Source organism: Lolium rigidum, chromosome 2 (assembly GCF_022539505.1).
Source record: "Lolium rigidum isolate FL_2022 chromosome 2, APGP_CSIRO_Lrig_0.1, whole genome shotgun sequence".
Lineage (NCBI taxonomy): Eukaryota > Viridiplantae > Streptophyta > Magnoliopsida > Poales > Poaceae > Lolium > Lolium rigidum.
Genome location: NC_061509.1, coordinates 209,168,090 through 209,185,065, shown reverse-complemented (window position 1 = coordinate 209,185,065; position 16,976 = coordinate 209,168,090). Strand labels below are relative to the sequence as shown.

General features: G+C 45.3%; 1 protein-coding gene across 1 annotated transcript; it reads right to left on the bottom strand.

Moving 5' to 3' along the window:
• Positions 1–6,448: 6,448 nt before the first annotated feature.
• Positions 6,449–11,324, bottom strand: LOC124692889 (protein S-acyltransferase 10-like). Its single transcript, XM_047226330.1, has 11 exons — positions 11,217–11,324; positions 10,985–11,099; positions 10,401–10,475; positions 10,229–10,300; positions 9,991–10,125; positions 9,856–9,889; positions 9,061–9,170; positions 7,798–7,887; positions 7,606–7,689; positions 7,043–7,108; positions 6,449–6,960 (listed from the first exon to the last, which is right to left on the bottom strand). Exons 1-11 carry the CDS (start codon positions 11,263–11,265, stop codon positions 6,786–6,788), a joined length of 1,005 nt encoding a protein of 334 aa, XP_047082286.1. The 5' UTR covers positions 11,266–11,324; the 3' UTR covers positions 6,449–6,785.
• Between the last annotated feature and the right edge of the window lie 5,652 nt (positions 11,325–16,976).

Below are 16,976 nucleotides of genomic sequence, written 5' to 3'. Positions count from 1 at the left end.
TTTGCGACGCATCCTAGACCGAACTCGGAAGTTCGGACTGAGAATGAATCCGAAGAAGTGTGCCTTTGGTGTGACGGCCGGTCGGTTCCTAGGTTTTTGGTTCATGAACGGGGAATTGAGATCGGCCTGAAAAGCCAGGAGGCAGTGCGTACCATGCAGCCGCCCACCACGAAGAAAGAGCTCCAACGTCTTATCGGCAAGATCAACTTCGTCCGACGATTCATCTCTAACCTGTCAGGACGAATCGAGCCGTTCATGGCGCTGGTAAAGATTAAATCTGATGACGAGTTTCACTGGGGGGCAGAACAGCAGCAGGTGTTTGACGAGATTAAGCGGTATCCGACGACGCCGCTCGTGCTAGTTCCACCCCAACAAGACAGGCCGTTCTATATCTACTTGTCGGTAGGCTGACACGTCCATCGCTTCGGTGGTGGTGCAACTTTATGAGGGTGTTGAAAAGGTCGTTTTCTACCTCGAGCAGAAGGATGTTGGACGCGGAGACAAGGTATCCCGAGGTCGAGAAGCTTTGCCTTTGCCTGTTCTTCACCGCACCAAGCTCCATCACATCCTTTTGACGGCAGAGATCATCGTCATCCGCAAGTCGGACGTTGTCAAGCACATGCTTGTCGGCCCCTGTTTTGAAAGGCCGGCTTGGTAAGTGGATGTTTGCGCCGACGGAGTTCGACCTTCGGTATCAGCCTGCGAAAGCGATCAAGGGACAAGCGTTGGCCGATCTTATAGCTGAGCGGATTAATACTAATATAGTGGCACTATCCGTACGTGCGTGGGCTATGTTCTTCGATGGATCGGCTTGTGACGATGGTTGTGGCATCGGCATTCTGCTCGTGTCGCCTCGGGGGCAACATATTCTTTCGCCATCGGGCTATCGCCCCTTGCACCAACAATGTTGCTGAGTATGAGGCGGTGCGCAAGGGAATGGAGTTGCTTTTGGAAGCCGGGCAGAGGCGGTGGAGCTTTTGGAGACTCGAAGTTGGTGATCTCTCAACTCACGGACGAATACAAGTGCGAGAGTGAATCACTTTTTCCATATTGGGTGGAGTGTCGTGAGCTGATGACACATTTTCGGTACATCAATTTCAATTGGGTCCCAAGGTCTCAGAATACCGACGCCAATGATCTCGCACAGATGGCGTCAGGATACAAGGACATACCCGACGGGTCGGAAGTTCAGGTGCAGTTCTGGAACAGGATGATTGGAGAACCGATATCTTCAATTATTTGAAGGATTCGGCTCGGGGGGCACCCAAAAGGATAAGATACAAGGCTATGAAATATGTCCTTATAGGAGATGACATGTTCTACAGGACGTTGGAAGGGTTACTACTTAAATGCACGGGACCAACCGAGTCTAATCGGCTCTTACATGAGGTGCATGAAGGCGCCTGTGGAACTCACCAATCGGCCCATAAGATGAAGTGGTTAATTAGGCGATCGGGGTTTTATTGGCCTACCATGCTTGGAAGACTCGCTTCAACTACTACAAGGGATGCCAAGCGTGTCAAATGTTCGGAAAAATCCGGATGGTACCCGCGTCGCCGATGAACCCCATCATCAAACCTTGGCCATTTCGAGGTTGGGGCATGGATATGATCGGCAAGATACATCCTCCGTCAAGCAAGAACCACGAGTGGATTCTGGCCATTACAGATTATTTCACCAAATGGGTGGAGGCCGTTCCCATGAAGAAAGTAAAATCGGAAGATGTTATCCATTTTGTCAAAGAACATGTCATTCATAGGTTCGGGATTCCCCAAACCATCACGACCGATGGAGGTTCGGTCTTTGTCTCTAAAGAATTCAGAAAGTTCTGCGATGACATGGGGATTAAGCTAATCCGATCATCTCCATACTACGCTCAAGCCAACGGGCAAGCCGAAGCATCCAATCAAAGCCCGATCAAGCTGATTAAGAGGAAGATCGAGGAGAACCCCGGGGTGTGGCATGAGACGTTGTCGGAGGCTTTGTGGGCCTATCGCATGTCATGCCATGGAGCTATAAAGACTTCGCCGTACCCGGCTTGTCTATGGGCAGGAGGCCGTATTACCTTGGGAAATTACGGCTGGATCGAGACGTGTCACGTTTCGAATGACTCGACACACGAGGAATATGCAACCACGATGAGTGATACTATTGAGGATGCAACGGAACTTAGACTTTGGTCGTTAGAGAAGATTAAAGAGAACAAAGCCAGGGTAGCTCGGGCATACAATAAAAAGGTAAGACCAAAGGAGTTTCAAGTTGGTGATCTAGTATGGGAAGCCGTGTTGCCACTAGGAACCAGGGATAAAGCATACGGCAAATGGTCTCCTAATTGGCACGGTCCTTACAAAGTCATCCAGGTTCGAAGGGCAATGCCTACATGCTTGAACAGCTTGGATGGTGTGAAGTTCCCGGTGGCCGTCAATGGCCAACATCTCAAGAAGTATTTCCCAAGCATGTGGGAGGATGGGCAGTGAGATATGGAGACCGATTTTAAATCGGCCAGTAAAAAAAAATCACAGCCGATGTACAGACATCGACTTCAGTGTACAAACATGTGGAGACAACAGTATGCGTACAGCCGATGCACGGGCATCGACTTCAGAATAATAAAAGCCGATGCATTGCCATCGACTCTAGAGGAGCAAGCTCAATTAAGCAGGTTGACAGATCGGTTTCAAACCAGAAATCATAATATTTGGGATAAGTCATCCTAGTGGTTTGTTGAGGAGTTCAATCTGCACGTTTGAGATGGTTTGGACGGAAGCTAGACCTGTTGGACCGTGTGGATAGGCAACGGCTTGGCCTCGAATCGCGTTTATAGTGCAAGCCGATGCCCTGTCATCGGCTCTTTGTACAGCGACTTCGTTCGACGATCGGCAAAGTTGACAAGAAAGTAAGACTAATTGGGGAATATTCTCTTCATTAATAGTGGGATTTCTTACAAAGAAAGAGCCGATTGCTCGGGGAAGAAAGAACAAAAGCCGACTACTACTACTAGTCCCTAATCTAAGGGCCGTTACTGCCCTCGTCGTCGTCGTCGCTGCCGCCGGCGCAGCTGCTGATAGGCTCCTCATCGCTGCTCCCGTAGCCTTCTACGGGAGCCTCGTCTTCCTCATCGTCTTCATCGCTGTCGTCGTCCCACCAGGCGCGGAGGCGCTTCGCCGGTGGGTAACCTTCGAGGGAGTCGTCGTCGTCATCCTCCACCTCTTCCTCGGAGGAGGTGAAGTCGTCCCAGGAGAAGCGGTCGTCCTCGCTCTCCGCCTCCTCCTCCCCGTCGACGAGGAATCGAAGGTCGTCCTCTCCGTCGGTCAAGGATTTGTCATCCTCGGACCAGATGGAGGAATCGTGCTCCTCCTTGTCCCACGTCGTTTGGGCGAGGATGTCGTGCGCCGCCAACGAGCCCCACTCTGGCGTCGGCTCATGGAAGGGAGATGATACATCGGAGAGGTTTGAGGAGGCAGAGGAGGAGGAGGAAGAAGAAGACATGGCTACGGAGGAATGGGGGGTTTTTTGCCGATGGCTAGTACGGAGCAGGAGGGTGAAAGGGTGAACTGCTCGACACGGTTAAATAATGGGTATTGGGGAGAGTTAATGCTACAACAGTTTCCGAGGAAATGGTGCCAAAGAATTGTCGAATCGTGCATAGAAGTCAAGAAGGCAAGGCATCATGATAAAGGATACTGCGACGGTTCTGCTCTGCCACGACATGACCCGACAAAAGAAAAGCATAATGATTTTGGAAATGTCATTTCCAAAACCAGGGGGCATGTGTTATCACCAGAATTTGACCGGATCAGAGGTGGGCCGCGATTGGAGATGGGCTTGAAGAATATACATAGAAGAAATACATGAATCGGCCTTCCATACTAAGTTTGGGCTAGTTTGCCCGTGTATCTGTAACATAGTAGGATACGTGTCGTTTAGAAGTTAGAGTTTAACCCGTGCACGGTTAGGTGCACGCTGAATTAGAAAGTCCCCGGACTATAAATATGTATCTAGGGTTTATGAAATAAACAACAACCACGTTCACCACAAACCAATCTCGGCGCATCGCCAACTCCCCCGTCTCGAGGGTTTCTTCCGGGTAAGCACCATGCTGCCTAGATCGCATCTTGCGATCTAGGCGAGCACACGTTTATTCGTCGTCCATGCGTTGCTCGTATCGAAGCCTTTTTTATGGCGAGCAACGTAGTTATCATAGATGTTCTTAGGGTTAGCATTGTTCTTCGTATCATGTGCTATCGTCGTGCGACCCTTAGGAATCTAGCCGCCCTTACACCTATCTTGGGTGTAAGGGCGGCACCCCGCTTGATCATTATTTAGTAGATCCGATCCGTTATGGTTGCTCCTTGTTCTTCAAGGATTAGTTTAATATCTGCATTGTTAGGCCTTACAAACGGGTCGAAGGATCCGAGTGGCGCGTAGGGTGTAGTTTGCTAGCCCTAGACAGGATGTTCCGAGGATCAACTTCGTGTTGGTTTTTAGGCCTTGTCTAGGGTCGGTTCACGATCACCGTGCGTGGCCGCCAGGCTCGATCACGAGTAGGATGTTCCGATTATGCGGTGAAAACCCTAAATCGTAGTAGGTCGTTTTAGCTTTGTTTTGATCAAGCAGGACCACCATCTGATCGTACACCTCGTACGCATCATGGGTGGATCGGCTCCTTGAGCCGATTCACGGGATAACCCGAGAGCCGATCGAGACTCGTATTTAATGTTTACGTGTATGCCATGCGGGAAACTAAGCGAGGCATCATCCAACACCTTCCCGACCAGGTATAGGTCAGGTGGCACGCCCTTGCATCAGCATCGGACGTGCGTGCCGAAGGCTTTGCGGGCCGTCGCTCGGAGGGACCAGGGCCAGCCGCAGTCCTGGGAGATTCCCGGCTCTACGGTGTTGCCCGTCGCTGCCCGCCGGTGGGTTTCTGACCGCAACACCGGGATAACTAAGTTCTTTGCCTTGCTCATATGGTTTGATATGTAATACTCCCTCCATACAACAATGTAAGACGTTTTAACATTTTTTTTGTTCACTCACTTTTGTTTGTATATAGTCTACTTTTAGGGCTCGTTTGGTTACAGGCTTTCCCGGGGGGTTCCCCTCGCTTTCCACAGCCGAATAATCCCCGGGACGAATTGCCTCGGGACAGCTTACCGCACCGTTTGGTTGTCAAGGGGGAAGAGAGACCCGGACCTTTCCGCGCGCTTGCCCGGGAGAACGATCCGCGAGGCTTGAGGTCGGGAAGGAAAACCCCGAACTGTCTCGTCTCGGGGCGGAGAAGGCGACGGGCAGAGAGGCGTCGAGTCCCCTCCAACGACCTCAGGTTCTTCCTCCGCCGGCGACCGGAGCGGGGGCCTACAGAACGCATCGCCTCCACGTCCCTCTCCTCTCTAAGCTTTCCCCTCTCCGGCGACGGTTGTCCTCTTCCCAAGATCTGCTCCGCCCAGATCCCTGTCCCTCCAACGACAACGACGGTCGGCGAAGCACAGAGCAGGCCGGCGGCGATTGAGGCGAGCGCCGCGAGCGTCTACCTAGCAGAGGTGCCTCCGCCTCTCTCCGGCGACCGGGAGCGGCACTTCTGCCTCCCGCTTCGTGGAGGTAACTTTTCCTCCCGCTGCTGCCAAACAAACTCAGGGAAAAGGTGGCTCTCCCCCGGTGGAGCAGGGGATCCCGTATGCACCCTAAATTCTCCCGTGGGGATAATGTTCCCTGGTTTTTACTCCCCCAACAGCCAAACAAAGCCTTACTATGTAGGTTCTAGCCTACTTCAAAAGTATCTAGAACATCTTATATTTGTGCACGGAGGGAGTATATGATGGTGTGAGAGATCAAGCCTCAGGATTGTGCTTTGGTTGTTAAGAAGTAGTACTATGTAAGACAGACTAACACATCATGATACAGCTAGATATATCATTTTACATGAACTAACCAACTATTACTCCCTCCCCTATCAAAAAAAAAGCTGCTCAACTTTTTCTAGATACACCCATATCTACACAAACTTGGGCAGCTTTCTTTTTGAAAGGGAGGGAGTACATTAATTATCTCTATCTTTGTGGCAAGAGACAGCCAGAAAGTAGGACCAAGGAAAAAAAGACCAAACAACTACTACTCTGAGCTCTGAGGTGTAGGGTACCTGGCCTGATTTAATAGCAAATTATCCGGTGCTACTTATCAGTGTTTTACAAGGCCTTGCCATAGCAGATACTCAGTGGCACACGAGGTCATGTCATGTCAAATAAGGTCACGTGCCTCATTACGAAGCTCTGCCTGCTTAGACAGGATCACCTAAGGGAAGAACTCTGCAATCGACACGGACAGAGAAACAGTCTGATATATACGGGCTGACATATCTCCATATCTGATGAAAGTTGTTTGAATAAAGTCGGGTCAGTTTTGTAAGTAAAGAATAAAACGGCTCCAAAGAGTGAACCCAATGCTCGTATGAACAAGCACAACTGCATAGCACATTTATACAGAATTGCAAACAGTCACTCGATACAGTTTCTGTCCTATAAACCTAATTTAAGCCACATATATCTTGTAAAAAGAACTTCCAGACATATATTGGTTATACAATGGGGACAGACAGACATCTACATCTTGAGCAACACATACACTTCTTTTTGGCGTAAAAAATGAACATGTGCTTTTACATGAAAATGAACTCGAGACATATCTACTGGTGCAGCTCATGAAAGACCAGCTTCCATTGTCGAAAAAATCTGAAACTGGATTGCAGCACATGCTAGGGGGTAAAGAATGGTACAGTACAACACATATCAACAACACCGGCAGCAAATTATGTCTCGGCATGTGTAAGGAATAGCTCTGGCTTCCAGCTCCTCCAGCGGGGGCACAGCTTCCAGAACAAATCCATTCTGTCTAGAGAAGCAGAAATCGTAGATGTTTCTACAGATGCCTTTACTGAATGGATGAACTCTGTCAGGAATTCCCCTGCAAGTAGTACAGCTCCTATGTTTAACTACTCAGTTAATCATAGCAAAGTAGAACCTGAATCACTCCTAATATTACATACCTCAAGTAGAATATCCGCTTCCTTCTGGCAACTTCGTAGGTAGTTTGATTTGTAAGAGCAATATAGCTGCAAAAAGGAGAAGGGAGCAAATTCAGCTGAACATGCATTATAAGGTGGTGGATGCATGATATTGATACTTTTGTAGCCTTTCCAACAACATATGGTCCAAAAAATGCCCAAATGGTCCCGTGGGCTATTCTCCTATGATCCTCTATTCGCCAGGTTAACCCAGAAGTTCAACTTGTTAGGTCAACCGGCATTATATGCTACTGTAACTCAATCTGAACTGGTAGTACGGTATTGAAGGTCTGCATGTTACACAAATAAATTGGAAAAAGTTTTGTCTGTTCAACCGTTGGCCTGTTGCAAGGCCTTTTTTCAGACAGTGCTATTTCGCTGATGCTCAAATTCACTAATTCTCCTTTTTCTCCCCGAAGGAGGGGATAAGCATGTGTTCTCAACTTAACAATTCATGGAAAAAACTAAAGCTACCATTTGAAATTTCTTTTCAATAATTTAAATCCCATATACAGCTAGACACATCACACACTTACAAAACTTACCTATGAAACATCAACAGAAGCAGCAGAAAAAGTAGGATAAATATCAATACTGCTAACATGATTACACCAATAAAATCCTTCCACCTGACATATAAGAAGAAGTTCCATGAGATCAGAGGAAAAGATAAGCCTCAAACTGAAAGGTTTTAAGCCACATCATACGAGCAATTAAAAAATAATAACATGTCTTACCAGGCCTTGTCACCAATATCTAAATGCAGTGACTCAATGTACAGAGCAACAGTCCAGGTACACAGGATTGTTTCTTGAAATATGTACCACCTAGGAAATATTTGTTATACAACTGAAGGAACAATCTTAACTATTGATCTAACACAGCACAAGGCACTGCAAAATGGACATTCCAATGTGTAACGGCAAAAGTCCAAAAACAAGCATGTGTGGTGAACCAAACTGCATTTAACTTTACAGGTGGCAAAAGAAAAAGGTGCATCCATCCTCTAATACACCAGTTTGAAACCTTTGGAACTGCTGCCTACTATTACCAGTTTTTTACGGCACCGTTATTTTACGTCGTTTGTTAAACACTGTTCATTTGTGTCTTTGCCAGGTACCATTACAATTTTACAGCACATTTGCCAAAACACACCACCTGTCCAAAAATGGAAAGTTTTGCACTTTATCTTCAAAACCAGTCATAGCATGATTATCCCAGCCAAAAGTGCAAAATTTCCCATTTTAGACAGGTGGTTTGTTCTGGCAAATGTGCCACAAAATTGTAATGGTACCTGGCAAAGACACAATCGAATGGTGTGTTTTAGCAAACGCCAGAAAATAACGGTGTCCTGTAGCAAATTTACCGTTTTTTCAAATATTTAGATTAGTCACATGAAAAATATGCATCCAAATGTACTTTAACGATGTTATGTTTACAGTGTGTTATGCAAAAAAAAGGATGTCCATGTTGTGCGCTGGTACTCCCTCCGTCCCAAAATATGAATAAATTACAATACTGAATCAATATCAATAGATTCACCATAAAGTATATTTTCTTAATGTGTCCATTCAATATTGTAGATGTAGATATTTTTTTCCTAAATATTTAGACAAAGTTAGTAAGATTTGACTTTTGACTAATCCTTAGGCTCTATATATTTTGAGAAAGAGGGAGTACAACACAAGGTAAAAGGGAAACCAAGTGTTTGTGACCAGGTGGAGAGTTGTTTGCTGGTTGGTATTAATAATCCGACGCATGGTTTGATATGCATTGCCAGTCACACTAATGAAGTGCTAATACAGTAGGCTCGTCAAAATGTTTATGGAGTACTAGAGGAAAATCAATAAACACGCATGAAGAACTTCCACAGAATGCACAGTAGAACATAGAAGGAGACAATAAGTGCAACAGAAACACACGAAACAGGGACACAAGGCAACAAAGACAATATGTACATGTCAAAAGTACAATGCAAAGATATACATGACAAAACTCACCAAAACCGACAATGGTTATTTTTGCCAATGCATGTTCCAAGCCAAACACAGTGATGATCAAACTGAAGGACACACTTATCACAATCATGGCAGTGTCTGGTACGAGGTGGCTGTAAAAGTGTAATGCAGAAAAAACTGAACTTAGAGGGAACAGCTTTACATAGAAATAGGTTGGAGCGTAGGATAACACAAATCAGTGTGGCAGAGAAATTTGGGTAGAACAATTCTGTAGTAATATATGAGGCAGTAGTATTTGATTTCGTAAATGTCAAAGTTGCATGATCCTAGTTAGGAATTGGCAACCCTAACGGAGCATCAAGGACTCCCTTCATCAATAAATGGATTTCTCAACTTTGTCAAAATATGCATGTATCTAGACATGTATTAGTTGTAGATACATGCAAATTTAGACAAAGTTGAGACATCCTTTTGTGGACGGAGGAAGTATTAAAAGATACGATGAATCATATCAAGGAAGATTAAATATCCACATTATCTTGAGACTTGAGGCACCTCAATGGTTCTTTGATTGCCAATAACAAAACAGCTTAAAGCAAGGATATGAAAGAAAGGCTGCAAATAGACTAATTTAAGTATATCCACGAATATAACCAACTATTGTCCCAAGTTCTGAATTCAAGTACTTTGCAATTCTGAAACATTGCTGTAGGAGTTTTATATACTGAAACTTGATGAAGTTTCAGCATGTTGATTTTAAACAATGAAGGTCGAGAACATTTTGCATATCACAACAATAGAAGCTTCAACACCATGAACTTAGAAATAAAACGAAACCTGAATAATTTTGCAGTATGCGCAAGTCCAATCCCTATAAAAAAAACAATAGGAGAATATTCAATTATATAACAGTGGCGTACACAAGAAAATTACTACTGCAGATACTGAAAAAACAAATCCCTTGAGCATTACCTGTTGCTTGACCCAGGAGGATAAAGATCCACGATATGATGTAGCCATGACGATGTAGAAGAGACCGGGCTAAGTTTCTCTAGTTGAGGCCGGTTCATGGGAGACTTTACGCTTCCATGTTTTGAACTGGATTGTCTTTTCTTAATCATCAAAAACACACACACAAGAAAGTATAAGAATCAGCGTACACCTCTTACAAGTTATCAACATTTCGATGCTATCGTGATTATGACATTACTTTGAAAGGGTGGCAGTATTGACGAAGGTAGCATGCATCCTATCACCAGCTTGCATTACATCAATAACATACCTGACAGCGCAGGAGCCCCAAAGATCACAAAGTCAGGCATTTACCAGATTCGGTAAAAAAATATGAGTATGAGAACAGATTCGATGAGGCTATTCCATACCCTGGAGATGAACCAGCAGTGTAGAAGTATTGGACTAAGGTGACCAGAACAAGCACTCCATACACTCCAATATACCTGTAATAAAATGATTCCAAATAGACCCTCAACAAAAAAAGGAAAGAATATATAGAATCATGGCGTGGTATATTGCCATACTGATCATAATTTCTGGAGTCCAAATAAATTGAGAACTGTGATCCTTATACGCTACAACTGGAATGCCAAGCAGAAACGGCACTAGCGCAAACTACCAAATACCACCATGATATGCAGTGGAAAGGCAGCGTTATCTCCACTGTGTGAAACTAGGTGACTTGTGCTCCATAGGTGGTCGTACGCAGACGACTGGCACACGGGCACCCCAAAAGCTACTTTTGTCAAAGAAGCAAAACAGACAAATATATATGGTTTTCTAACAGACAATAAAACAGGGGAAACGATAATTTCAGCGATACCTATAGCTGGAACCATGCTTGAACGCGTCATAGAAATCAACAGGGAATCTTAAATTTCTACTCCGAGAAAGCAAAAAATGCAAAAAAAAAAAAAAAAACTTGGTAGGCAAAATCAGGTGGGAATTGTACCACGGCTCCTCGTGGATCCGCCTGTCGAGGGTCGAATCGAGCATGAAGACGGCGCCGACGAACAGGACGTGCATCAGGAGCACCATGGCCCTCAAGCTGAGGGGCGACCTCCTCGCTGCGAAAGAGAAACCCCCAAACGCCAGATCAGGACCCGACGCGGAGGAGGAGCCCCAGGACCAAATCGAGCTGGAGGCGAATCGAAAATAGAGAGAGAGAGAGAGAGCGCGCGTACTGCGATCTGAGAGTCGGACGCCGGGCTCGGTGGCGGAGGAGGACGCCATTGAGGCCGCCGCCGTGGTCGCATCCGCCGGCGAGGATGGTTGAGCAGGAGTGAGGAGGGCTACCGGCGTCGCGACTTGGCCTTCCGGTCGGAGACGGCGTTTTCCGGTAGAAGAAGAGGGTCCGTTAGGGTGGGGCCCATGTGTCAGACAGGTCTATATTGTGGTTGTCTTATCGAAGTGGATGGGGCCCAGCTGCAAGTGAGGATAGGACCAGGATGTGTAGTTGGAAACTGGATCTATATGCATCCCCGCGTGACTGACTGGCTCTCTGTCCACCTGCCGCCTGATTTAAAACGTAACAGATCGCATCAAGATTTGCACGGTAGTTGCATTCAACACACGAGTAATACACCACAAAATTACCCAAACGCTAAAAAGTGCACGGTGGCTTGTTTGTCGTGGCGAGCCAACGATTGCTGGCCGTTGGATCTCGGATGGAGAACCTGATATACCTGCTCTGTTCCGACCGTCCCCACCTGAGGGCCCCACCGTCACCGCGACCGCACCACGCCTGAAGGGCCATCCTCGTCGCGCGCGTGCGAGGAAGACAATCGAGAAACGTCTCCATTCGCTCGTTCCCCATTTCTGTCGTGAGCTCCGCCGGCGATTCTCTAGGGTTCGGATGAGCGACGGCGTGCTCGCCGGCGCCGCGATTCGCTAGGGGTCCGGGGGTGAGGGGTAGGTTGCTCGGCGGTGCTCGATTCGCTTCGGGGAGGTCCTCGTGAGCTCGGTAGGCATAAGGAGCGGGAGGTCGACGGCGGTGGGGGCGAGGCGCGAGGTGCGCTCGATCTCCGCGACGGAGATCGACCTTTTCTCGGGCGGGTGCGGTCGATTCACCGTCCAAGAGCTTCATCGCCGCCGTATCGGTGGCCGTACACTCGGCGCGTGGTGTTTTCGCCCGGATCGTTGACGGAGATCGTCCCGTGTGCGTTCGCCGTGTCCGCACGTTTGATCGGTTGCGGATCCGGCTACTCGGGTAAGCGATATGTGCTCGGATCCCCCAATCCCCGGTAGGACTTGATTTCTGGTTCAATTTTGTCCCCATTTTGATGGTGCGGGATTTTTGGAAGTAGATGGATGGCGGTGCATGGACTCTCCTCTCGTATATCCACTTTTTGTCCTTGTTCTATGGTTCTTATGGTCCCCTGTAGAGCATGTTTTTGGAGTAATTTTGTACTTGTTGTTATGGTTCCCATTGTTTCCTCGTTGATCATGGTTGGAGTAATTTGTACACCCGAAATTAGATGATGCTAGTACATCTTTTATGTTCTCAGTTGTTTATTAGACCTTGTAGGTTCTGTATGGATCATGTAGAGTAACTTTTGCAGTTGTGTTTGATACTCATTCTAGCCTAAGTTGTTTTTGCCATGCTAGTGCACCTGCTTGATATAGGCTACCAATTTTAGATGATACCGGTACTAGCTTATGATGTCTGCTTATTAGTGGTTATTTTTGCTCTTTGGAACATTCTAATTCATATGAGGTCTGCTTATTGAAGTTGCTGGTGGTTCTTATTGAAGTTGATTTGCCATGCCATGAGATGCCACAAGTTGGCGATTATTCGTGTTTTAAATAAGTTGTTACGTCATTATAATTAAGTTGTCAACTAGGAGTCATTAAGTTGGCTCGTCGTTGTTACTTAAGTTGCTTTTCTGAATTTTCCATGCCATAAACGATGCCACGAGTTTCCGTTGTCCATGTTTTAACTTGTTTTGTCATTATGATTAAGTTGTCCACTAGAAGTAATTAAGTTGGCTGGTGGTTCTTAATTAAGTTGATTTTCTGTTTTTTTACATGACATGAACGATCCCTTTGAGTTTGCCCATTATCTGTCTTAAACAAGTTGTTCTTGGAAATACATCTAGTTGAGTAACTTTTCCAAATACATCTAGTTGTTCCAAGTAAAGCAAAGTTGATGTCTGCTTTCAGTCATGTTTTGCTTAAGTTTTAGCAGAACAGAGCTTTTGTATGTTTTGTATGACCATGTAAACTAATTTGCATAAGTGGTGATGCAGAGTTGCATTGTACATTTTTGTGTGCGTATGTAAGCATGTTAATTTGATTTTTGATTTTTGATTTTCTATTCATCAACAGGTGTAGGGAGATGACTAAGAGGTTTCCGCGTCTACAACTACCAGATGGAGCAACGGGCAGACCTGCAGTAACAGGCGTGCAGCCTCGCCAGCAGGTATAGCATCTCACCTTATTTTGTTTTTCATAGCATACTTAAGTTCGCTATTCTGAAAGTATTTGAGTTTTCTTTTGATAGCATGCCTTAGTTGTTTTTTGGAAGTAAATTGAGTTGTTCTGACATTACCTTGTCCTTACTTATGTTGAATATGTTGTTCCTTTTTTTAGGCTGCAGTTGCGGATAATCCTATGAACATGAATGGTCCGAATCCTGTACCCGCTACTAATTTACGATCCCGTGGTGCTACTTCGGTTGGTGGTAATCATGCGAGAAAATGTTGCTTGGACCTTACGCAGCTCGTGGTTGAACCTAAGAAAAGCCGTGCGTTCCTGTCGGTATGTCCAATTCATACTTCCTCGCTTGTGTGTTTTCTTCAAATATGTGTATTAGTTTTCTTATGTTGTGTGTGAAATTGTCCTGAATTACTATTTGACCTTTTTTTCTCCTTATCATGGTGTGCAGCTTGGTAGGAATAAAGCGTCTCCTCCTGCTAGACTTGTGAAGCTGAATGAAATTTTATCAGGTGATCAGAAGACGTTGATCACAGAGTGGGGGTGGGGAGGAATGTTGATGGTTAAAGCTACTGAGATGCCTGTTGATCTAAGCATGTGGGTCTTGGCATGTTTTGACCCAATTAGAAGTGAGCTAGCTATACCGGGGAGGGGACCATTCCCGTCGATGCGACAAGTTACAACAAAGTCTTTGGGCTACCAATGAAGGTTTGCACAGTACGGTATGAAATGGAAAGCTGAACCTATAGCCTTCATGAACGAAGAGTACAACATTCGGGGTGGAGTCTGCTCCAGGTTTCAAGCAATGGCGCAAGATGATTCGGGAAATGGGAGGGGCAGGTGATATGAAGTTCCTACGGGCATACCTTGTCTGCTTGTTGTGAGTCTGTTTTATATCACCATCAACAAGTGCCAATATCGGTCCAAGGTCATATCCAAGTCTAGTGGATCTCAATGTCATGAAGAAGTCTAATTGGTGCCGGTTTGCATTTGATCAAATTGTTCAAGAAGTGAAAAAGATGGGAGTCAAAAAGAAATCCGTGTGTTCTTGTTTACATCACCTCGTGGTACTTGATCTTTTTTACCCTTTTCGTGTTTTCGGCCTTGTTTTTTATGTCGTAATAACTGTTGCAACATGTGTTGCTTTTTTTTCAGGAGATCTTACTCACTGTTTCTTTCCCTTTACCTTTTTTTTGTAGATACTATATCTTGACTCTCTTGATGTTGATGAGCATGTGCCATCTCGTTGAGGAATGTCCCATACGTCTTTGCCGCATGGGATGACAAATTAATTCAAGTCTGTCATGCGCAAAGATATGAAGTCAAATGGAGAGTTTGGAAAGATGAAGGTATTTTTTAACTACTTAAGTTTTGCTTTACTGGAGTGATCTAAGTTGTTTTTAAGTAGATCATCTGTGATGTGGCCGGATCATTTTTCCAAAGCACTCTTACTTCATCATCTAAGTTGTCACATTAGCCCTTCTATTTTGCTTTTTCCACAAAATGTATCTTAGTTCTTACTTTTTCTGTTTTCATATATCTAAGTTGTTTTCTCTGTGTCATCTAAGTTACTTGCCATTATAGCTAAGTTGCTTTTTATTACCCTGATCCAAAATTGCTTCATACTCAGTACATATGTTGTGTTCCTAAGCTGCTTACTAGCCACATCTAAGTTGTTACATATTAGTACATCTAAATCGCTCATACAAAATGTACCTTACTTCTTCATTCTTCTGTTTTTCGTATATCCAAGTTTTTTCTATGTGTCATCTAAGTTACTTGCCAAAATAACTAAGTTGTTTTACTACATCTAGTCCAAATTGCTTCATATTAGTACATATGTTTTTGTGCTCTTAAGCTGCTTACTAGGCACAACTAAGTTGCTTTAGTTTCGATATCTAAGTTGTTCCGGTGATTCATATAAACCGCTCATAGTTCGGTTCAAATTGCACACTCATGCTAACAAATTATGACATTTCCGATTTTTTACAGTTGAAAGATGGGGTGGGGGTGACTATTAGAGACGGTATTTTTGTCGGGATGACGAGATTAGAAGAGTTTGTATCATCAAGGTTGCCTAGGAATTACCCATGTCAGGTAATTTCATTTTTCCTTTTTCCCACTTTTTATTTTCTGTTTTCTCAAAATGTACACAGTGATTTCATACAAAACTAAATAATTCTCACTAGTTTTTTGCTTTTGTATTTGCTGAGCAGAAAAAGAGGAAACTTGCTTGTGATGATTGGGGAGCTATGCACCGATATCTCCAACGAGGTTGGGCACTTTCATAGAACAAGTAGGGGACTTTGAACAAGCGAGAAGAGAGTGCAAAAGGTGTTTGTGGAAGAGTTAGGAAGAGGCAAAGGCACCGAACCTTCTATTGTTGTTGATGAAGAGGATGCTGAGGATGCGAGATGATGAGGATTACAATGCGGATGGTAATGACGATGACGAAGAAGATGAAGACGACGATGACGAGGATGATGAAGGCGATGACGACGGTGACAATGAAGATGGTGCCAGCAAACAACAACCTTCAAATGGACAGCACATTGAGGATGATGATTTCCAAGACCGTGATGCTCGTTTCGATAATACACCAAGGAGATCTCCTCGTTTCGACAATACACCAAGGAGATCTGCTAGGTTGGGAAATGTGAACACTCAATCAGTTGGCGCAGCAAACATTCCATTGCCTGGACTGAGCCCGTTCTCAGATATCAGAGGGTTTGCGGCATCCAGAGGCAAAGACATTGACATGACAAACAACCAGGGCCCAAAATTCTTTGATATAACAGAGAAGATATACCCCAATTCCATATTCATGGAGGAGATAGATAGGTCTCAAAGGGGTTCTCCTACAACAACACCACCACTGGACCAGTTCTGCAGGGACACTGTTGTACAGAAAGTTCAGGCAGAGTGTGTTGCATTTGATAAGTTAGCAATCAGGGGTGATAAAGGAGTCCAGATGAAACAAAAAATGGTTGCGCATCGTGTCAGACCTTTGGATACAAATGTGCGATCCGAAATAGTTCGAGGATCAGGTCACGAGTACAAGCCGCCAACCAAGCTGCAGCTCCGTTGGGACCAAAATCAACTATGGCAATGTCGGACACAACTATGGTCGATACGGCGAGCAACTTTAGATAATCAAGCGCCTGTTTCACCTCGAAGAGCTGCAACTAGTTCAAGAATAGCAGCCCACAACACAGGTGCGGCACCGCAACCTCCTCCAGACGCAAGTCATGCAGTTTCACTAACAAAAAATCCAGCACAAGCTCTTTTCATTCGTACTTCTCCACGCCGGAACAAGAATACTCCAACATCTCCTGCTACGCCTTCTACTTGTCAAGGATCGCGGACCAACGAGTGCCGCCAAGAAATCAACGGTTCCAACTCGTCAAACTTGTCCACCTCCGCGAGCTAAGGATCCTAGATGGGAGAAGGGTTGTGACCCGCCATCTTTCAGCCTTGGGTTTGATAGTCCACGAGAAAAGCCAACAACA

Bases quoted from the DNA above. Each gene is read 5' to 3' on its own strand.
- LOC124692889 (XM_047226330.1), bottom strand. From the start codon at position 11,265: ATGGCGTCCTCCTCCGCCACCGAGCCCGGCGTCCGACTCTCAGATCGC. The intron at 9,171-9,855 runs GTTTCGTTTTAT...ACACTTTTACAG, and splicing joins CATACTGCAAAATTATTCAG to CCACCTCGTACCAGACACTG. The intron at 7,690-7,797 runs GTAAGACATGTT...CTTATATGTCAG, and splicing joins GATATTGGTGACAAGGCCTG to GTGGAAGGATTTTATTGGTG.